The sequence below is a fragment of the Enhydra lutris genome, unplaced genomic scaffold (genome assembly GCF_002288905.1).
Source record: "Enhydra lutris kenyoni isolate GAN:26980312 unplaced genomic scaffold, ASM228890v2 scaffoldscaffold1, whole genome shotgun sequence".
Taxonomy (NCBI): domain Eukaryota; kingdom Metazoa; phylum Chordata; class Mammalia; order Carnivora; family Mustelidae; genus Enhydra; species Enhydra lutris.
The window spans coordinates 47221872-47243954 of NW_019154085.1; the positions used below are offsets into that span (position 1 = coordinate 47221872).

General features: G+C 51.1%; 1 protein-coding gene across 4 annotated transcripts in view; it reads right to left on the reverse strand.

Moving 5' to 3' along the window:
• The window catches only part of LOC111152750 (high density lipoprotein binding protein), a 74009-nt gene that overhangs the window by 2411 nt on the left and 49515 nt on the right, over nucleotides 1-22083 (reverse strand). For all 4 annotated transcript variants that reach the window (XM_022511392.1, XM_022511549.1, XM_022511471.1 and 1 more), the window contains 18 exons: nucleotides 21478-21582; nucleotides 21071-21149; nucleotides 17600-17739; nucleotides 16320-16424; nucleotides 16080-16193; nucleotides 14903-14989; nucleotides 14639-14770; nucleotides 11231-11449; nucleotides 8609-8830; nucleotides 8303-8521; nucleotides 7446-7584; nucleotides 5689-5843; nucleotides 4835-4939; nucleotides 4548-4682; nucleotides 3372-3515; nucleotides 944-1129; nucleotides 392-508; nucleotides 56-184 (listed from right to left, as the gene is read on the reverse strand). In XM_022511392.1, the coding sequence (XP_022367100.1) occupies nucleotides 56-184; nucleotides 392-508; nucleotides 944-1129; nucleotides 3372-3515; nucleotides 4548-4682; nucleotides 4835-4939; nucleotides 5689-5843; nucleotides 7446-7584; nucleotides 8303-8521; nucleotides 8609-8830; nucleotides 11231-11449; nucleotides 14639-14770; nucleotides 14903-14989; nucleotides 16080-16193; nucleotides 16320-16424; nucleotides 17600-17739; nucleotides 21071-21149; nucleotides 21478-21582 (2532 nt within the window). The remainder of the gene's footprint in view (nucleotides 1-55; nucleotides 185-391; nucleotides 509-943; nucleotides 1130-3371; nucleotides 3516-4547; nucleotides 4683-4834; nucleotides 4940-5688; nucleotides 5844-7445; nucleotides 7585-8302; nucleotides 8522-8608; nucleotides 8831-11230; nucleotides 11450-14638; nucleotides 14771-14902; nucleotides 14990-16079; nucleotides 16194-16319; nucleotides 16425-17599; nucleotides 17740-21070; nucleotides 21150-21477; nucleotides 21583-22083) is intronic.

Consider the following 22083-nt stretch of genomic DNA (forward strand, 5'->3'; position numbering starts at 1 on the left):
CTGCTCGCCAGTGCTCCCCCTCCCAGGGCACATGGAGCAAAGAAGAGCATCTAACCTTCTCGCTGCTATTTGCGGTCCAGGGGGCGTCCCGGACCACAAAGCCCTTTGATGGCGCTTTGGACTCCTCATGGGCTGGCGGCTTCATGTACAGCTGCAGGGCCTCGCTGTCGACCACGTCAGCCAACTGTGGGCACAGGTGTGTGGGGGGGTGGTCAGTCAGCAGGCATGCATAACAACCATGTTTGTTTAGTCTCTAGTAATCAAGACTCGCTCAGGGGAGACCCTGTCCCTGGCATGCCCAGGGAGCAAATGCACACAGCCTTGCTGTCACCCCACGCCAGTCAGAGGCAAGGTGTCCTAGGTACAGGCCTCCTGCCCAGACACAACTCACGTATTCCTCCTCTAGGTTGAGGATGTGATCGATGGCTTCTTCCACGTTCTCTGGGAGCCCTGTCACGGTGACGCAGTTGGGGTCTGGGGCCCCACTCTGTGGGAAGCGAATGTCCACCTGGAAGGAGCATATATAGCAGCTGAGGCAGGGTCTCTGGACCAGAGGCTCATGGTTCTGCGTGGCTGGGAATGGTGGACTACTAGTGAACTTTCCCCAAGTTAACCTTGTTTTCAAGAGGCAAAGGTCCTGTACATCAGAGCTAAGCATGATATGACAGATACAGAAGCCACTTGTGCCCTGTGGGGCTGCCCCTCCTGCAGTCAGGGTAGGACACTGCCCAACACTACCAAGGGCACCTGGCTGTGCCCCCTGTGCCACCTCACCAACTTAGGGACAGGCATGTGAGTGTCAGACTTTCAAACCCTAAGTGTGGTCAGCAGCTGAGGCAGGAAGCCCTGAGGCCCTCAACTAGGCCACGGGAAGCATGCACCCCATCGCACCCACCATGCTTCCAGGACTTGATGCCCCTTCACGACTGGGCTGGGGACCCACCTTGAATTCATCCATGATTTTGCGGATGGCTTTTCCACGGGCGCCAATGATACGGGCGTGAACACGGTGGTCCAGCGGGACATCCTCAGAAACCATTTGTTCAAGTTCACCCACAATTTTCAATATGGCGTCCCGGGCAGCTTCTGTATTCTTTTCATACCCTGTGATAGTAATTTGGTCCTGGGGCTGAGAAAGAACAACCAGTCAGAAGATGGGAAACCCCTAGAAATTCCAGGCTGGGAGCCCTAACCCAGCAGGTGCAGTTCTGGAGGTGACAAGAGGCAGCTCTGGCTGGACGAGGCAGGCCTCACCTTCAGGGTAAATACTGACCCACTCAGAACAGAAAAAAGCTAGACAAGAATGTCAGGTGCTGATTTAAAACAACAGATCAACAATGCCTACTGGCTCCTGCCCACTCCCCTCCCACCCCCGCCCCACCAAGAAGACACATATGGGAAAAGAAAGGACACCTGCACACAAAGAGAGCCGCAGGTGGGGGCACAGTGTCAGTGACCCCGGGCCCTGCATCTGGAGGCATATCGCTGGAGACAGACCGACCTGGAGAGAAGGGTCCAAACACCGTGGCCAGCACTCCACAGCCACAGCTCACCCCGGCCCAGCCTTCAGGCCTCCCACATCCACACAGACAGGCGAGGGCACCCTCGTAGAGCGCGGGCAGCGCAGACACACAACTCAAGGCATTACGAACACGTGAGCACAGAATCACCTCACCCCGTGAGCCACATTCTTTAAGGCAAGAGAATATACTACATGTACAAAAGAGCAACAGAACATAAAGGACCAGAGAACACTTTGTTTGGGAAACAAAGCAGAAGAGCAGGAACTTCAAGATCTGCCGAAAAGAGGCCACAAGGACCCCAGGAGACAGCAGAGCAGCAGCCAGTCCCCCTCCCCCACCACCACGGTGCCCAGAGCCCACCACCCGCCGACAAGCGCCTCCCCAGACAGATAGACCAGAACCCTTCGCCAACGGAAGCATGAGCCTCCCAGGAAAAAGCTGCCTATGAAGAAAACGTGGCCACTGATCCCCTTCAGCTTGTGGGATATTAGCCACTGTGGTCTGAACACCAAATAATGACTGTGATATTTATATAGCAAAGTTGAAGAAGATAAACACAGTGAAGGTGAGGGATAATTTCTTTCTTTTTTTTTTTTTAAGATTTTATTTATTGATTTGTCAGAGAGCACAAGCAGAGGGAACAGCAGGCAAATGGAGAAGCAGGCTCCCCACTGAGCAAGGAGCCTGATGGGGGACTCGATCATGAGCCTGATCATGACCTGAGCCGGAACACAGACACCCAACTGACTGAGCCACCCAGGAGTCCCAAGGTGAGGAGTTTAAAAGAGCTAAATTCTCAGAATTAAAAACATTACAAACTACAGGCGCCTGGGTGGCTCAGGTCACGGTCTCAGAGTCCTGGGATGGAGCTCCACGTCCAGCTTCCTGCTCAGTGGTCTGCTTCTCCCTCTGCCTGCTCTTAGGCTCTCATTCTCTCTCTCTCTCCCTCTCAAGTACATAAATAAAATCTTAGGAAAAAAAAAATAAAAACATTGAAAATTAAAGTTAAAGGGGTATCTGGATGGCTCAGTTGGAAGAGCGGGTGACTCTTGACCTCAGGGTCATGAATTCAACCCCACACTGGGCACATAGCTTACTTAAACAACACTACCACCACCACAAAGAATAAAAAAGAACAGCAGTGTAAACATGTTTGTTAGAAATGCAGAGGCAGATCAAAGGATGCATCTGGAAAAGGGGGACCTGGCAGGAGGCAGACAAGAGATGGGGCACGGGGTGAGGCCCTACAGGCCAGCCTGCCTTTCTGAACTCAGGCTGCGGCTCACAGACTTGGGCCAGGGAGAGAAGGAAGGTACAGATGGACGGCCTGCCACAGTGCTTGGATGCAGGGTTGAAAGGTCAGAGTCTACATAGGCATGCTGGGATTTGCTGACTGGAAGATTCTAGCAGACCATTTCTGGGTGCTCTGCTGCATGCTACTGGAGGAGAGACAGAGACTAGGCTCCCACTATGTGCAAAGCTGTGCTAGAAGGGACCCCTGTTCGAGCCAAGAACACAGGCAGGGGAGTGATGGGCGCGGGGAGGGTGCTCCTTGAAGGACTGCACCTGTGGGGACAATTGTGTGGGAGGGACCCAGCTGATGACCAGGTGGGCAGGGGAGAAGGTCCACGTGGCGATGCAGGCAGACACAGACCGAGATAGTGCCCAAAGCCCAAGCCAAAATCCGATCCTCAGAGACCTGTCACTCTGCACTCTGCCCTATCCCCACCCACCTGGGCACATCCTAAGCTCGCCTGCTCACTGCTCCCAGGTCAGGATGAGGTTACAAAAGTCTACCCGCCCAAAAATCCTCCGGGAACAGAGTCTGACCCAAGCAGTCATTCTTACCTGGCTCCCATCGTCCTTATCAGGAAACTGAATGTTCACATCATGTTCCAAGCGGATTTGGGTAATCACTGCCCCTTTTCTCCCAATAATTTTGGGATGGTATTTGGGGTCCACAGTGACACTCAGCTTAAAGCTCCTTAAAGCCTACAGATGAGACAAGAGTGGAGGAGTTCAAAGCCGACCATCACCATCATGTGCAGCCATGTGCTACTACCACCCGTCTTTCTGTCCTGAACCCCAAAGGTATCCCCGGTGACAAAAACAAGACATGGCTTTCCTATTAGCCTCTGTGTCACCCCGCCCCACCAGCTCAAGGACCTGCCCGTAAGCAAGCTCACAGATTCAGAAAGGACTCCTTGGGCATCAACAAGGCTGGCACAGCAAGTGGCGAGCTCTGAGCTCAACTTTTTAATTGGTTTAATAGGGATCTGATAAGTAAGTATAAAAATGTTCTGGGTGGGGTTGGAGAGTGTTTTCCAAGGCTGGGGTATAAAAGCAGGCCAGAAGGAAAAGAGAACCAGCCCGCCTAGGACATCCATGGCTGGGGTGAGACTGTTGGAAGCACACTCAGGTGTTAGAGGTCTGGGTGTCCTGCCCCAACCTGACTCCAGGGAGTCCTCGAAGCACAACCCAAGGAATCTGCACCAAGGCTTCAGGAGGGGACAACACCCAGCCTCCCTGTGTACCACTCAGGAAACCCTTCCAACGGCAGCTCTACAGAGGGGAGGTGGGTCTTGAACCCTCCCCAAAGCATGGAAACCCTGCAGTGAGAAGGTCCACATGGGCCCGCAGACACCCACCATGGACCACACCACTCACGTTTGGGGGTCTTTCGCAGCAACGGCTCCCAGGCCTCGCTAACCTTACCTGTCCTGTGTGGCTGGAGGCACCACAAATGGCACATTTACTTTGGGGAAAAAAAAAAAAAAAAAAAAAAAGACTAGCAGGAATCTAACTCTGCTGCTGTTAACAGGGAAGAGAAAAGTGCTACGCCCGCCAACGCTGCCCCTGAAAAAAGGCCCCTGGACACAAACCACAATGGGGTTGGCCAGCTCCTCTGGCCACCTAGCTGAACTGGCTGCCAAGTGGCCAGGGTGCTAGTGACCCTCCAGCATGATGACGAAGGCTGAGGACTGCAGCTCTGGTGGATGCCCCCGTGGCCCAGTGGAAACCCACCCGGTCCTCCTGCTCAGCCTGCAGCTCCCTCACGCGCTCCAGCAAGCCAGCCTTGGCCCGGTCCAAATTCGCGGCGAGGCCGGTAATGGCAATGACGTCAGACTGCAGCTCCGGTGCCGGCACATGGATGTTCACCTGCACAGACACAGGAGGGTACCCAATGCAGATGGGGTCCCAGACCAAGACAGGGGCGGCCCGCCGCTGCAGTAAGAGCAGGAAGAAGGCGCACTGCCACGGGGCTGGACTGCCAGAGACACTCGGGAGGGAAAGACTGCAAATTGGGGTACCTCAAACTCGTCCATCATCTTTCGGATACCACTCCCCTTCTGCCCAATGATGTACCGATGCAGGTCAAAGGGCACTTCCACTTCGATGGTGACAGGAACCAGCGCCTGCAGGAAACATGGACGGGGCAGGCCTGAGAGCCAGCAGGGAGCAGAGCGACCGTGTGAGAACTACAGGGAGCTTCCTGGAACCTTCCGTGCTGTTCTGCCTAAACTGAGACCAATATCCAGGCTTTTAACTCAAAAGAAAACACAAAAAGAGAACATGGAATCCAGGGACGCCTAGGTGGCGGTCAGTTAAGCGTCTGACTCTGGATTTTGGCTCAGATCATGATCTCTGGGTCCTGGGATCGAGCCCTGCATCAGGCTCCACGCTTGGGGGCTTTGCTTGGGAGTCTCCCTCTCCCCCTGCCCTGCCCTCTGCTTGCTTGGGCGCGCGCTCTCTCAAAACAAAAACAAAAATGACAAAACACCCAAAGACAAAACCACAGAATCCACTTTTTTAAGATTAGTGCCAAGAGAGCACACTTTCAGATCCTCACCCCAAGCTTACGCTCTTAAATGTGACAAGCTGCTTACAGAAACAAAAACAGAACTAACCGAGTCCAGGAAAAACAGAGCCACTTGAAGCTTACAGAGGGGGACTGGTGAGGCTCAAACACAGATGCATTCCCCCTGCTGTCACTGAACCTGCTAGCTCCGTGCCCATCGACAGCCCCCAGGCGCTGGGCTCTGGGCCCCAGACTGGTGTATCGGGCGCCGCTGGTAGCGGGAGCTGAGGGGATTGGGGCAGGCACTGCTGGGGCTGGGGCTGGGCACCACCGCCCTGAGGGCAGCCAGCATCAGGCCGCACCCACCTCGAGAGCTTCCTTGGCTGCCTCACACTTTTCTTTCCGGCCGGAGATGATGATGATGTCACACCGCCTGGGGGAGCCGGGGTCAGCCTCCTTGATGTCTCTCCCATCTCCAGCATCATCGCCGTTCTCTTGGACTGGCGGCTCTACGCTGTGAACTGGGGAGACGGCAGGAGCAGCTCACAGTACCGACTCAGCATCCTCCACACAAACACTTGGGAAGCCCCTGACACATGCTGACCCACACGCGCCGCGCTTCCCAAGAGGCTGTGAGCTCACCTCCTTGCCTCAGGTGGAGCTGGTGACCTCAGAGGCTGGTGGGTGGGAGGCATGGGGAAGGCACCCACTGTGTCTAAAGGGCCAGGACACTAGAAACCAAGCCCCAGGGCTAGGACATTGCTGTGGGGAGGGGTCTGCACCACAGGCTGGGAGGAAGGTGGGCACCTGCACCAGCTTCTTATACCAGGAAGCAAGCGAGCAAGAATCAAGAAGGAAGAGATGGGACCTGTGACAAAGAAGCCAGATGGTGGCGACAGGCAGCTGTGCACCTGAACACTAAAGAACCACAGTCCTGTACTGTGGGGGGGGGGGGAAGACTGGACTCCGTAGACACTTTCCAAAGTGGGAAAGTTTGAACACCAACTAAATTCTGTAACATTGCTACACACTGTCAGATCATGTGATTCTGATGATGGATGTCCCCCATCTGTCCCCCAGTTATCGCAAATGATGTTAAAAAGAAGTTCTGATGGGATGCCTGGGTGGCTCAGTGGGTTAAAGCCTTTGCCTTCAGCTCAGGTCATAATCTCAGGGTCCTGGGATCGAGCACTGCATCGGGCTCTCTGCTCAGCGGGGAGCCTGCTTCCCTTCCTCGCTCTCTCTGCCTGCCTCTCTGCCTACTTGTGATCTCTCTGTCAAATAAATAAATATTTTTTTAAAAAGTTCTGATTCTCAGGAAGGAGCCCCAAAGATAAATTTGTAAAGTACACTCAAACGACTTAGAAAAAATGACTGTATGCATAAAAGGGGGAGCAAGAGAAAACAAACTGAATTTGGATACTGAGTATAGAAAATCCATCTTTATCCTACGCAGTTTTCCTCCACATGTACTCAAAATAGGCCATCCTCTCAGGGAAAGAGGCGCTTCAGTGGCCGTGACCAGCTTTGTAGAGGACAAAGCACACAGAGGGGACCCAGGAAGCTGCATGGTCACTAACCGGACCAGACACATCCACTGAGACCGGTCAACAAAGACGACACACTTGGTCACAACCCGAGTGGGAGACAGGTCTTGGGAGAGTCAGCTCTGAGAGCCCTCGTGGTGCAGGTCACCTTGTGACCACCTACCACCCCACGTGGAACCAAGCAATAAGGATGACACTGAGCTGAGGGGCTGCGGCAGAAGGACAGTCAGGGGCTGCCTGTCATTCAAGGGACAAAACCTGCCAAGTAGGGGTGCTGGGGAAGAGGCAGCTGCAGTGGACAGAGCACAAGCAGTCCCATCACACATGTCACCTGGGACCTGTGTGAAGCCCCAGAACCAAACTCAGCGGGGTGGGGGTGGGGGGTGCTTTCCTGCTTCAGAGGCCGCAGGCGTTTTGCCCTCCTCTGCCTCGTCACCTGCTGCAAGCCTCGGGATGCTGGGAGGGCCCCTGTCACCCTGCACCCACCTCCTAGAGAAGCCTTGGAATCCCCGGATGAGGCCCATTCACGCGCCCCCTGCTTCCCCACTCAGCATGGGGCTCACCGCTGGGACCCACCTGGGTTCTCCTCTCTGTCTGGGAACTTAATCTGAACATTATAGTCCCGGGTAATCTGCTGGATTCTGGAACCTTTGGGGCCCATGACAGATCGATGGAACTTCTGGGGTATGGCACATTCTATGGTCACCTGGGCTTCCTGGGGGTGGGGGGTACGGGGCACAGCAAGAAAGGAAAAAATAAAGACAGACATTAACTGGTTAGGGTCAGTGCACATCCTCACCAGCCTCCACTCAGTCCTCCACGGACACCTCAACTGCTCCACATACAACAGGGTGGAGAGAGGAGGGCCGGGGGCCAGGACCAAACGGGACGCCTCTTTCTGACATATTTCCCAGACACAAGAAAGTACTGAAGACCCGTATGCACAAAATGGCATGAGGCTCGCTGCCGCCCAGAGCCAGGAGCACCACGGTCCTGTGTCTGACCCAGAGTCCCCGGCCTCCTGCAACATCACGCACTGTCCCTGAAGGGTGGCTACGTGAGCCAGTGACAGCGAATGCTGTGGCTGTGACTCCATGAGGAGGCATGGGGACTGCTGGTTGGGGAAATACTTTCCAGGTTGCAGCAGGAGAGCACCAGCAGGGACATGTTTCTGCGTGGATCTGCTCTGACAGGCCCTCCCCTTCCATCTCTTTTCTTCCCTTTGGAGACAAGAGGCTGGCTCCTTGTGCAGACTGCACTTCATCCCATGTTTTAAAAAGCTGTTGTTAGGAGAGGTATTTTCACCAACTGTCAGGATGAAGGCCAGAGGCTGAGAGCCCCAGCCTCACCAGAGGAGCCCACTGCAGGGCTCAGGGAGCCCCTTGGCCCTGGCTGTTGGGGCTAAGAGCCCCGTCGCCCTCCCAGGCACCTACCAGGTCCTCGATGATCTCCTGAATGCGCTTCTTGGCCGCCTCCACACAGTCCTTGGCACCCTTGAGGGTGACCTTATCGCTCTGTGTGCCCGAGCGTGGGAAGCTGACCATCACCCCACCATACTCTTCGGCAATCTCCCGCAAGACCTGGCCTCTTCGGATGACAAAATGGCGGTGGTGCTTGGGGTCCACCAACATGCAGTCTTCCACCACATTATCCTGCGCCACAGAGGGAGGGCAAAAATAAATGACCCTGCCAACCACGCCTGACAGGACAACCAAAGTGCAGCTCCCACTGGACCTTACCAGGTTCTGGATGAGGGCCTCCAGCTCCCTCTGGGCCTCCCTGACAGCGTCCTCCTTCCCTATGATGGTGATCAGGTCCTGGTCCTTGTCCTCGGCCGTTGGGAATATGATGCGGGCTCCCGTGTTGTCACGTACCTTGCGGATTTTGCCACCCCCTTTGCCAATAAGGAACTTGTGGTATTCTGGCTTTGCGCGGATGTCAACGGTAAAACTCTTGGTTTGCTGTGAAAACCAACCCCAGATACACTGGCCTGATGCTACCTGCCCAGTGCCCCGAGCAGGTGAGTAAGAGGGCCTTGAGAACAACGGCCTGTGACTATCAAGCCTCACCAAAACCAAGGGATGGATACCCAGACAGGAGTACTGACGGCTCCCTCCGCCGTCCAGACACTGAGATGGCTTGGAGCATGTGCGTTCCTAGCCCCAGTCCTGCCACTTACCAGCAGTGACCCAAGCCTGTAAGCTGCTCTCCACCTAGAGGGGACTAGGCAAGTACGGCCTCGGGGTGCTAGGGGACAAGGGGCGCACTTGCACAGCAGGTAAGCCCACGGGACCGCCAGCCCCACTCCCAGGCACGGCACTCTTACTCCTCCTGAAAGTCCAGAAGAGTGCTCCCCGTCCAGGCCCTCCTCTGCTTGGGCTACAGGGGAGCCCACACACCAACAGCAAGGCCCAGTCTCAGTCTTAGAGCCACCTAAGCCAACCAATGCCCTCACGTGACACCAAGAAGCCAGGCTCCAGCGAAGGCCCCGACATGATGACCTTGCTGAGGACGCCAGCCCCTCTGGCAGGTTCACTAGGAGCGCACATGCACCTCTAGGCTGACTTAGACACACACAATGCTGTCTCCTCACCTTCCCTGTATTCTGGAACCTGGCACACAAGCATGAAGAAACACAGAAGAAAAGAAGGTCTGCCAACATGCTAAACAGTAATAAGCAAATAAACTTCGTTATCTTTTAAATGCTGGTTTCTCAAACACCTCCAAGAGAATCTTCTAGTCTTCTGACCCAGACACTGGCAAATAGCAGCATTACTAAAAAGCTAATGAGCAACGAGGTAGGTGAGCCCAGCCCAGCAAAATGATGAAGGGTAGTACACCTAAACCAAGTAGGGCTCATCCCAGAAAAGCAAGGTTGGTTAAACTTCAAAGAACAAAAAACCCCACAAAGACCCTAAAAAAATCTAATAGGTATGCTTAAAAAAAAGAGAAACCACACTCTCGTGTCAACAGATACAGAGAAAGCCTCCTACAAAGTCCCACCCCCAATTCCTGCAGCAGCTCTCAGCAAACTTTTAACAGAAGGGAACTTCCTCAACCTGACAGCACCTTCGGAGACCCCTAGCTCACTTCCCACTCACTGGTGAAGGACTGAACACTCCCCACAAAGTTCGCCCATGAAGCATGGCCATCCCCTCTCACCACTGCTCCTCAACACCATACTGCAGGCCCAAGCGACATGGTAAGACCACACCTATAGTCATACGGATCAGCAAGGAAGAATTCCACTGTTCACAGATGATGTGTATTACACAGTAAGCTCACAAGAATCCATAAAAGAGTGTTACTAGAACTGGTAACTGAACTTTAAGCCAGATGCATAAAACAAAACCAATATAAAAATATCAGATATATTTCTATACGCTACAGTAACTGGAAATTAAAATGAATTAAAAAGTACCATTACAACAATGCTAAAAAGCAAAATAGTGAGGATTTAAAATGAATAAAATATGAATGAGACCCACATGTTAAAAACTACAAAACACCAATGAAAAATCAAAGACTTAAAACTCAAGAACGCAGCCTGAAAAACTCCAAACTCCTGAGCTGTTAGTTCTTCCCAATTTGATCCTTAGATTCAACATAGTCTCGTCCAAATCCAAGCAGGACTTCCCCCTAGAAACTGTTAAGCTGATTCCAAATGCACAGAGAAAGGCAAAGATGCACGATGGCCAGAGCAGTGTGACAAAGTGCAAAGCTGGAGGGCTCTGCCAGCCACCCTCCTTCCGGAGGCGCAGGAGCACAGCACGGTCCAGAAACAGACCCAACGTGGGCTCCACAAAGGGGCAAAGGTGACTCAATGCAGAATTTTAGGGGTGATGCCAAAACATTTTCATTGCGGTGGGGGTCACCTGACTGCTTATGTTCATCAAAACTCAAGTATGTGCTAAGAAAGGGATGTGTTATTGTCTATAAATCATACTTTAAAAAAAAGCCCAGGGGCTCCTGGGTAGCTCAATCTGGTTAAGCGTCTGCCCTCAGCTCAGGTCATGATCCCGGAGTTAAGGGATCGAGCCCTGAATCGAGCTCTCTACTCAGTGGGGAAGCCTGCTTCTCCTGCTTCCTCTGCTGCTCCCGTTGCTTGTGCTCGCTCAATCTTAAATAAATAAAATCTTAAAAAAAAAAAAACCCCAAAACCAAAAAAACCACTAAGGCAAACAGCAAATTCTCCATATTGTTTTAGTAGGCATTGGACCTACGAAGGCCCTTTGTTCAGCAGTGGCAAAATCAAAGACAAAAAAAAGGCGTCTGAAGCAATATTCTGACCTGCCACAATGGGGTGAGGATTTCTAGCAAGGGAGAGACGCAGTGCCGCCGTTCCTGGGCGTGAAACTCACCTTCTCCTCAGCCAAGTGCAGGAGCTGCTTTCTGGCCTTTTCCACGTCTGAGGCAGGGCCCCTGATGACAACCGTGTCACTTCCCGAGCCCTCCACCGGGAAGTGGATGTGCACCCCACCACACTCCTCCATGATGGAGCGGATCAAGCGGCCCTTCGTGCCGATGAGGGAGTTGTGCAGCTTGGCTGGAATCGAGACCTCCAGCTCGGCTATGTTGGCCTGAAATGACACAGTCTGTGAGGTGTGGGACACATGGCAGCATGCCCACTGCAGAGGGATCTGGAGCGCTTGTGAGTGTGGGTCCACACGTGAGGATGTGAAGGATGGGGTCTAAGCAGTTCACACGGCATAGAAGGAATGTCTCCATACCACACCATAAAGCAGAGACACAACCAAGATGCCCAGATTGTCGGCTTTTCCTATTAAAACTCTGTCTCCAGATTTACCTCCCATGAGAAACAACGGGGTTGAAGACACTGGAGACAGGAAGCAAGAAAGGTGAGCAGGACAATGGTCCCCTGGCTGAGTCCCCGCATCGAGGACACAGAGCTGACAGTCTGGGCAGACTAGGACTAGTGGAAACCCCATGAACTGGTGATAGCTCCCATGCCGACGTCACCAGGGGGAAGGGACTGTAGTGCACAGCACTGTCTATGCTCTAGGACACTGGGTACAGGAGGCCTCACCCCAGGACTTGGAACACCCAAGACCAGGCATGTGTCTTTAAGAGCAACTCCGAAAAGGAGCAAAGTAATTCATTAAAGTACATTAACAAAACTCGAAGACGTTGGAATGCAAGAATATCCAGCATCCATCCAAGTAGACTTCCTAACTTCTGGCATCCAACAGAAAAATACCAGACATTCAAAAAAATAGGAGAAACTCCTCCATGAGGAAAGAACAGAAAATAGCCCAGAAGTGAAAGAGACTTTAGAACCAGTGGGTTGGGAACATGACAACATTTTCACAACTGCAAACATGGTAAAAACAAAAACAAAGGAAACACTGGGCATGTCAAGTATAAAAACAAAATATTCTACCTCAACTTCTACAAGTGAAAATGTCTAAAATGAAAAACACACTAGATGGGATTACAGGCAGATTAGACATTACAGAAAATTAATGAATTTAAAGAAACTTCTCCTTTCCACCCACATACATAACATACCAGTGAATCAATCACAAGACCACCTCCAGCCCGCCTAGCTCCAAGGAACTGGAGTCCCCAGCGGGAAGGACAGAAAAAAAACTACTTAATAATGACTCCAGAGGCACCTGGGGGCACAGTCAGTTGAGCATCTGACTCTTCATTTTGGCTCAGGTCATGACCTTAGGGTCATGAGATCGAGCCCCACAGGCTCTACACTCGCCGGGGAGTCTGCTTGAGATTCTCTCTCTCCCTCTCCCTTTGCTCCTGCACATACTCTCTAAAAAAAATCAATAAATCAATAATGACCCCAGGTTCTCCACATATGATAACACTAAAATCTTTGGATCCCAGAAGCTCAGTGAACTCTAAGCAACATGAAAAAAGCACACCCAGACACGTGGTAACTTGCACAAGGCTTCTGCTTGTGATACAACTCTAAATACAGTCAGAGGAAGTCTGTGCAGAGGAGTAAGGCCAAGGAGGACCTCAGACGTGTCCTCAGAAACACCATGAAGGTCCTGAAGCAGAGTTCTAAGTCCTGAAGAAAACCTCCAGTCTGAGGTCTGCTACGGGGAGCACAGGAAGGCACAGGCTCACTGGAAGATGGTCTGGCACTTCATCCCCAAACTGAACACACTCTGACCGTAGGACCCGACTTACTATTTAATCCTGAATGCAGGAAGCCAGTGTGAAACAGCACAGTGTCGTGGGGCTGGGGACATGGCCATGGGGGCTCAGGTGATAAACGGGGGTTTGCAGCTTCTCAGGCTGCACTGCAATGGGCACAAGGTCACCTGGAGACAGGGCCCAAGTGCATGTGCACTAAAAACCCTACAACCACCACAAAAATGAAAGTTCTATGCAATAAGCCAAAAGAGGAGATGAGAGGAATAAGGGAATTCTCTTAAGTCCAAAAGCAGGTAGAAAAAGAGAACAAAGTAGACAGGACAAACAGAAAACAAACGCAAGACAGCTCAGTCGGACCACCATGACCAGGGGCAAGGCCTGCAGGTACAGCTTCTATTCAGGGTGGTGAGAAAGTGCGGCAGACGATGGTGGGACATAGCTGTGTGAACGCGCTCATGCCCCAGGCTGTACACGAAGGTGGTAAATTTTGTTATGTGTATTTTCCACAATTCTAAAAATAAAAAAATTGATATTTAATCACATTTACTAAACGTATAATAAAATATGTAACATAATACATGATACACAGATTAAGCATGGAATTAAATGTAAACATCTGCATTGAAAAGACAGACTGGGGAGCCTGGATAGCTTAGTCGGTTAAGGTCTGACTTTTGATTTTGGCTCCGGTCATGATCTCAGGGTTGTGAGCTCGTGCCCTGTGATGGACTCTGTACTTAGCACAGTCTGTTTATCCCTCGCCCACTGCTCCTCCCCCCACTCACTCTCTAAAAGCAAGCTGCCTAAAAGAAACCCACTTTGATGAGAAAAAACAGATTTCAGGACAATGACTACTATCAGGGGTAAAAGAAGGTAATTTTATAATGATATACGTTACAGGAATATCAGGAACGTGAAAGACACCAGCACAGTACAGGAAAATTATGAAAAACTTTATGCTAAAAACCTTGACAACCTAGGTAAAGTAAAAACCCCTTGAAAGAAAAGCTACCAATCTTAAGCGACAAGTAAGATGATCTGGGCATGCAGGGACCTATCACCCAGCAACAAAATCAAACTGACGGGACACCCGGGACAACACGGATACATCTCATCCCAGCTGCTCCAAGTGAGCACAGCTTGAGCTGTGGGAGCAAACACCATGATCTCCTTTGTACAAGTGTGCAGCAAACCCCACAATGCCCATGGCTGAAAGCCAACGAAGGGCTGGAAAGGCAGAGTGGGGGGGTTAGGGGGGGCTGCCCGGACAGAGGGAGGTGCTGGAGAGGGGCATGGGGACATCTCCAGGGTGCTAGATAGGCTCATTATGCTGACTGTGGAGAGTCCATGCATATATAACATAGGTCAAAACTTATCAAACTGCATACTTCAAACATGCAGCTTCTTAATGTTTATTTTCCAAAAATTGAAAAAAAAGAAAAAGATTGTTACGCCTTCAGGACAGGATGATTTCCAAGCACTCAAATCCAGTGCTACTGCTCAAGTCTCATGATAAGCACAGCCCCAGGTGAGTGGCAGAAGCCTGGCCACGGGCCTGCACTGCGTGGGAGAGCTGATGAGACGGACCATGGGGACCCTGGCGCATGCCCTGACACACAACACCCCATTACCAGGTCTTTCTGGATGGACAGGATGCGGCTCCGGGCAGCCTCACAGTTGGCTCGCTTGCCTGTGATGACAATGGTCTCTGAATTGCTATTCTCTGCTGGAAGGTCGATCTTAGTGTTGCTTTCTTCCCGAATCTACAAGGAGACGGGACCATGAGAAGGGACCCCCCCAGTTGAGACACACCCGGAACCCAGGGCCAGAAAGTTTAAGCCAGAATGGCACAGGGCTTTGGGAGCCAAGATTCAGGAGACAAGCTGGCTGATCACCTTTTTAATGTTTGCGCCTCCTTTCCCAATGATGTTCTTGTGAAATTGTTTGAAGATCGGAACAGAAATTGAATAGCTATTTTCCACCTTAAAAACAAAAGAGGTTGCACCATTAGCCATCATGCTGGACAGTGACGTGTCCCTTCATCTGCGAGGGAGTATTAAAAATGACAGAATCTGCTATTAGAAAACATACAACTTGGATCCTGCCTGTCTCCCACTAGGACCTCTGACCTTTAGCTGGGGGACAAGCTAACCTGGCAAGCCACAGCTGACTGATGCAATGCCCCCTTTATAAAAAGTAGCTCTCCACAGAACCTGCCACGTGGTCAGTGCAAGTTCCATAACCCAGAAGCAATGTGTCGGGCACCCTCAACAGACACTCTGGGTAGAGAAGGGAATCCTGGACACCAGGCTGAGAGAAGCAAGCCCAGAGCACACAGACCCTGCCACTCCTAGCCTGCACCACGCTGTGGCAGTGTGAACGAGCTCTGTGCTGGAAACGCCCCCATCAGCAACCTGAGGCAGTGGTGAGCTCAGTGCAAGCCCCATGAGAAACACAGAAGCATGAGCCCATCTTCAGCCTTCCCGTCAATAACCCCCCTCCGCACTTTAAACTGCTGGTTTCCATTCCAGCTTAAGGAAATAGCAAATCAGTAAATGGCTTCCCATACTGCCTATGCAATCTCTTTCCTCACTGGATGGGACAGTTTATCCAGCTTTCTTCTTCTCCTTCTATTTTTTTTTTTAAATTTTATTTATTTGAGAGAGAGAGAGAAAATAAGCAGGGGGTGGGTCAGAGGGAGAAGCAGACTCCCTGTTCAGCAGGAAGCCCAATGTGAGACTCGATCCCAGGACTCCAGGATCATGACCTGAGCCGAAGGCAGTCGCTTAACCAGCTGGGCCACCTAGGCGCTCCAAGTTTATCCAGATTTCTAGAGGTCCCTCAAGGAAACAAGCAGCCTGGCACCCCGTTTGAAACTCATGTAACACTGAAGTTCCTAATAGGTGTCGGCCAGTCTAAACACCTGCAGTTAAGACGGACGGCGCCCCCCCGCCCCTGTCGAGGGCAGACCAAGCCAATGCCCCCCGAAGCAGGGGTTCTGATGGGACACACCCCCGGGTCTCTCTGCCACCAGCAGCGCCATCATAACAAAGGATGGGAAACATCCCCTACCAGATCTGCCACCATCTTCTGCATGTATTTTGTGCATTTTTCCACCTCATTCTTCGGCCCTCGGAGTTGAACAATATCACTTTTTTGTGCTGGGTCTGGAAAGTTGATGATAACCTGGAACAAATCATCACAAATTCAAGTTCAATTATTGGTAAAGACTGGATTCTAAAATACTGACTCTCTTTAAGGACCAATCAATCACTCCTAGAGGGCTGAAGAATGCCGTTGGGAAACCTTTACCTCTGGGAATTTGTCACGAATTTCACGGATCCGTTCACCCTTCTGCCCGATGATTGTGCGATGGAATCTCTGCTCAATGATCAGATCCTTGGTGCGCTCATTTTCCTAAAAACACAATGCAAGGAGACACTAGAGCAGGAGGCTCCTGGGAGCCCGGGGAGCACAGCACCGGTCTGTGGCATCCCTGGGAGTCACCAGCCACTAGAGGACACCTGCTCTCTCCAACAACAGGGTTGTGTGTTGTTCTCCACAAGGAGGTGTGATTCAGCAGGTGGCCTTCGTCACCACAGCGGCTCACTTAGCGCCTCTATGTTGACAAGAACAAGAGACCATGAGGTGTAACACTCTGCAGGATGGGCAGGGATCCTTCCTGAACACAGCTTGGTTCAGAGCACTGCCCTGTGCAGATCATTATTAAGAAAGAATAATGAACTTGCATAGTTCTCATCATCCCTCAGGTCTCACTAAAATGTCACAATAAATACAAAAGCAGTAGCAGAGCCAGAATAAAGGAAAACACACTACCAGCCAACCGTCTGAAAGAACTCAGGGGAGATTCTGCATCAGACTGGCATCAGGCTGACAGAGAAACAAGGGTTCAGGAGTCCAACACAGGCACAAGACACCCCAGACCAAGGGGCCCTGGCCAGACAAAGGCCGCACCTGCTAGCTTGCAGCTGAGGACAGGGGAAAGCCTACTGTCAGAAGTGGGCCTCAGGGGGCTCCAGGCTTGGGCACCGGTGCCAGTAGAGGTGGGGGACTCACTCCTTGCCCCGATGAGCCACATGCATTGCCCTGCCTGAGGCTTTACTGACTTTCTGCACGTGTCTGTGCTAAGCTACGATCACTCACCCAGTAGGTAACTCTGGATTCTGAAAGGCACCCCAGTGACCCCTACATGCAGCCAGACTGGAGAATCACTGCTACATGGTTATCTGCATCTGACTCACACATTCCAGAAAAACACACCAGTGCTGGCAGCTTAGCCCCGGGAACAGGACCCATGCCCCCCTCTCCTCCAACCCTCAGAGTTGCAGACAACCACACAGCAGAATTTTCAACCTTAGCTGCACGTGAGAGTCACTTGGGTGCTTTTCAGAATTGGTCCCTCAAGCATCAGAGACTCGGATTTGGCCAAGGCAGAAACCCCTGCTGCAGAGCCACTCCCAAGCGGGTGATTCCCCTTCTGCAGCACTGCGGGTGAGAACAATGCTAGTCCGCAGAGGCCCCGACACAGGTCCGCGGGCTCCTCCCCAGCAGGACCCAGCTGCAGGTCTTACCATCCGAGAGGCGAGCTCCAGCAGCTCCCGCTTGGCCTGCTGTACACCCTGCGGGTCCCCCTCAATGCGAATCAGGTTGCTCTTCTCACTGTCAGGAGGGATGCGCACGGACACCTTATACTGGTCTTTGATTCTGTTTACTTAAGGATACAAAAGGAAACACATTTTGGACTCAGAATCTACTAAGTTCTGTCAGTGACTACAACCTGGCAGAATAGGCCAAACCACCTCATCAGCCATCCTGCGAAGAGGGAGACGAAGCCACCATACCAAGAACTCTCCGTTCTCTCAGACGAACTGTGTCTGCACCTAGACCAACCGAGTCAGCATCACCCCGACAGCGTCATGTGACTGACGGCTGGGGCCTCTCAGGCCATGAGGGCTCGCTGCTCTGGGCTATGGCTGGGGCTTCAGAATACTTTAAAGACCACAGCTGCTTTTTTTTTTTTTTTACTTTGGATCTTTTACTCATGTATTGATGACTTGGAAAATGATAGTTTACTAAAATATGCAGTTGACACATTTGATTATGTGGTATCAGAAAAGTTACATTCACTGTTAACTACTATTTTCACCAAGAGCGTCGTGAAATATTAGAAAGCTTTTTTAAATTTAAACTCAATTAATTAACACATTCTGTATTATTAATTTCAGAGGTAGAGTTCAGTGATTCATCAGTCTTATGCAACAGCTAGTGCTCATTCCATCACGGGCCCCCCTACATGCATCACCCAGTTACCCCATTCGCCCACCCTCCTCAACGACAACCCTTAATTTGTTTCCTATGATTATGAGTCTGTTATGGTGATTTTTCCCTCCTTCCTCTATGATCCTGTTTTGTTTCTTAAGTTCCACATAGGAGTAAGATCATACAATTGTCTTTCTCCAATTGACTTACTTCACTTAGAATAACACCCTCTAGTTCCATTCACATTGTTGCAAATGGCAAATTTCACTTTTTTGATGGCTGAGTAATATTCCATTGTGTGTGTGTGTGTACACAACTTTTTCTTCATTCATCTGTTGATGGACATCTGGGCTCTTTTCATAGTTTGGCTGTTGCGGACACTGCTGCTCTAGACATTGGGATGCAGGTGCCCCTCAGATGACTCTGTTTGTATCCTTTGGATAAAAACCTAAGTAGCTCAACTGCTGGGTTGTAGAGTAGCTCTATAATAGTTCTTGAGGAACCTCCATCCGGTTTTCCACAGCAGCTGCACCAGTTTGCATTCGCACCAACAGTGTAACAGGGTTCCCCTTTTTCCGAATCCTCGCTAGCATCTGTTGTTCTGACTGGTATGAGGTCACTGTGGTTTTGATTTTTATTTCTCTGATGCCACATAATGTTGAGCATCTTTTCACGTGTCTGCTGGCTATTTGTATGTTGTCTTTTTTAAGATTTTATTTCTTTAAGGGAGAGAGAGAGAGTGAGAGCCCGAATGGCGGCCAAGGCGGAGGGAGAAGGAGAAGCAGACTCTTCACTGAGCAGGGAGCCCGATGTGGCGCTCAGTCCCAGGATCCTGAGATGATGATCTGAGCCGAAGGCAGAGGCTTAACTGACTGAGCCACCCAGGAACCCCAGCCATTTGTATGTTTTCTTTGGAGAAATATGTGTTCATGCTCTGCCCATTTCCTGACTGGATTATTTTGGTGTTGAGTTTAAGTTCTTTATAGATTTTTGGATACCTTATCTGATATGGCATTTACAAATATCTTCCCCCATTCTGTTGGTCATCTTTTGGTTTTGTGAACTGTTTTCCTTTGCTGGACAGAAGCTTTTTGTCTTGACGAAGTCCCAAAAGTTCATTTTTGCCTTTGAAGATGTGTCTAGTGAAAAGTCACCTCGGTCGATGCTAAAGAGGTCGCTGCCTGTGTTCTCCTCAGGGATTTTAATGGGTGCCTGCCTCACATTTAGGTCTTTCATCATTTTGAGTCTATTTTTGTGTGTGGTGTAAGGAAATGGTCCAGTTTCATATTTCTGCATGTGGCTGTCCAATTATCCCAGCACCATTTGTTGAAGAGACTCTTTTCCATTGGACATTCTTTCCTGCTTTGTCGAAGATTAGTTGGCCATATAGCCGACGGTCCATGTCTGGGTTCTCTATTCTGTTCCACTGATAAAGATCCCAGGTGTTTCTAATGTGGAAGCAAGTCTGGGAACTGAACCACTGTTCTTAGGTCACAAAATTACTCTCAAAAAAACAAAAATAGAAACCACTAAAAATCAGAAGGCTTTACATTAACTAAAAACAAGAGTACCCCAATGACCACCTTAGGGGTCCATGGAGGCCATACATTGTTGCGTAGAGAAAGTACCCCATCAGCTCAGATCCAAATTGAGCGCTTCCCTGTCTCTGCAAAACATATGGAGTTCTGTCACCTACTTTGGACAAAGGCCACGCTCCCACACCCTGGGGAGGCCTTATCCCAGGAAACAAGACCAGCACTTTGCCCAAACTCCATAGGGGCCACCGAGGAGCAGCGTGAGCAAATGCAGAGACAACCGGAGCCAAGGACTCAGAAGCCAGGCTGGAGACTTCAGACCATGAAAGGGGGTAGGGGATGAAAGCAAAAACAGACCAGACATAACGTGAACCACCCTGGTGGTCTCATACTCCTAGAGAGCAGACACCAGAAATGAACGTCAGAACTGCACTTCCTTATGTTCTTAAAAAAAAAAGATACTGTACCATTAATCAAAACAAAAACAAACAAAAGCAAGTTACAGTGTGTGCATGGCTCGAGGAACATGTGCAAGGAACACCACAGGGAGCTTCCATGGACTCTGTGTCCGTGGACTGTCACTACCATTGTGGAAAGTCCCTGGGCACACAGAACTGACAACAAATACAGCAGAGCTGACAAGTTCACACTAACTATGAACACAAACTGGATGACATCAGGCAAAAACTGAAGGGGACACACTTGCAGGGCACCCTGTCTGCACAGGTGGGTTCTCTGCAACCGCAGGAAGGACCCAGACCCGCCACGCGCTACCCTCTCACCATTGGCTGCCGGTGAGGCGCAGGAACCGGGAGCACACTGTGATGTTGGGGGTGGCCTCACAGGCGAGCTGGGCCCAGGTGTGGGATTTCAGAAAACGTTCTCCATCTGGGCAAATTGTTCACTCAGCCCACTTCCTGCAAACTGCATTCACACCCCTAGTCCAGCTCAACTGGGCTACAGCCTTACTATGTGTACCAAAAGGCACGCCCGTGAGCCCCGACCTTTCCTACTCCTGGGGTGGCCCCACCAGGGCCCTGTCTGTGCACCACTGAGTCCATGGGGACTGCGAAGCCCAGATGTGACCCCATCGGGCTTAGGTGCGCCTTCACCGTGGCCTCTGACCAGGTTGGTTAAGGTCCCAGGTCTGCAGACCAACTACAGCCTGAGGAGAAGACTAGGACACCCAGTCAGAATGCATGACTTTCTCCCACCACGGTTACCCTCCGTGCCATCAGTCCCACTCACTGTTGGCCCCGCTCTTCCCGATGAGGTGTCTGTGGAACTTGTGGTCCACGTTGATTTCCACGTAGTCCATCCGGTTAATCTGCAGGAAAACAGAACGAGTCCAGAGATAAGCTCTCGAGGCCATGGCGTGTGCCATGGTCATAGACACATCACCAGAGCCCAAGTCCATGAGCTGACAGCTCTTGCCTTTGTCACCTTAGGTCATTATTCCAAGACTGTCCTTCTGGCCCCCTTGAAAGACCTATCTGTGACCTTCCTGGACTTTGCCAGCTTCTATTTCAGAGCCCAGTGCTTACCCCAGATGTCCCCAGGCCCACCCACCCACATGATGTGTGACAGGCAAACAAGGATATCCTGGCTAAGCCCCGGGTTCAGCAGCACCCAGAACATGCAAAGGGGCACCTTACCAAGTCTTTGACCATGGCTTCGATCTGTTCCTGGGCCACGTTTACATCCTCTGTGGGGCCTTCCAGGGTGATCTTGTCCTCACCCTCTGTGAACTCGATGTGCACCTATCACAGCAGAATCAGGAAAGAGATGGTCAGGATGGCACAGTGGCAGTACCCTCTCAGAACCTGTGGAACTTCGCTGAGGCAGCAGCCAATCCCAACTGCTTTATGTAAACACATGTCCACAACCCCCCCTGGAATACTGAAGGGGGAGGCTGGGGGATGCCTATTACTCTGGTCTAAATATCGTGGCCTAATCCTCTTCCTGTCACCAGATATGGGAACTGTGATATCCTCCACGATGTACCTAACAGCAAAACCACAGACTGAAAGCACATCAGTACCAACTGCCCCCATCATTCCCAATACCACTTTTATTGTTACAGGCCCATTCTTCTTTAATTTTTAAGAGCGAGAGAGACCATGTGTGTGCCTGCATGTGCACAAGTGGGGGGGGCAGAGGAAGAGGAAGAGAGAGTCTCAAGCAGCTCAGCACAGAGTCCAATGAGGGGTTTGATCCCACCACCCTGAGATCACGACCTGAGCTGAAATTAATAGTTGGAC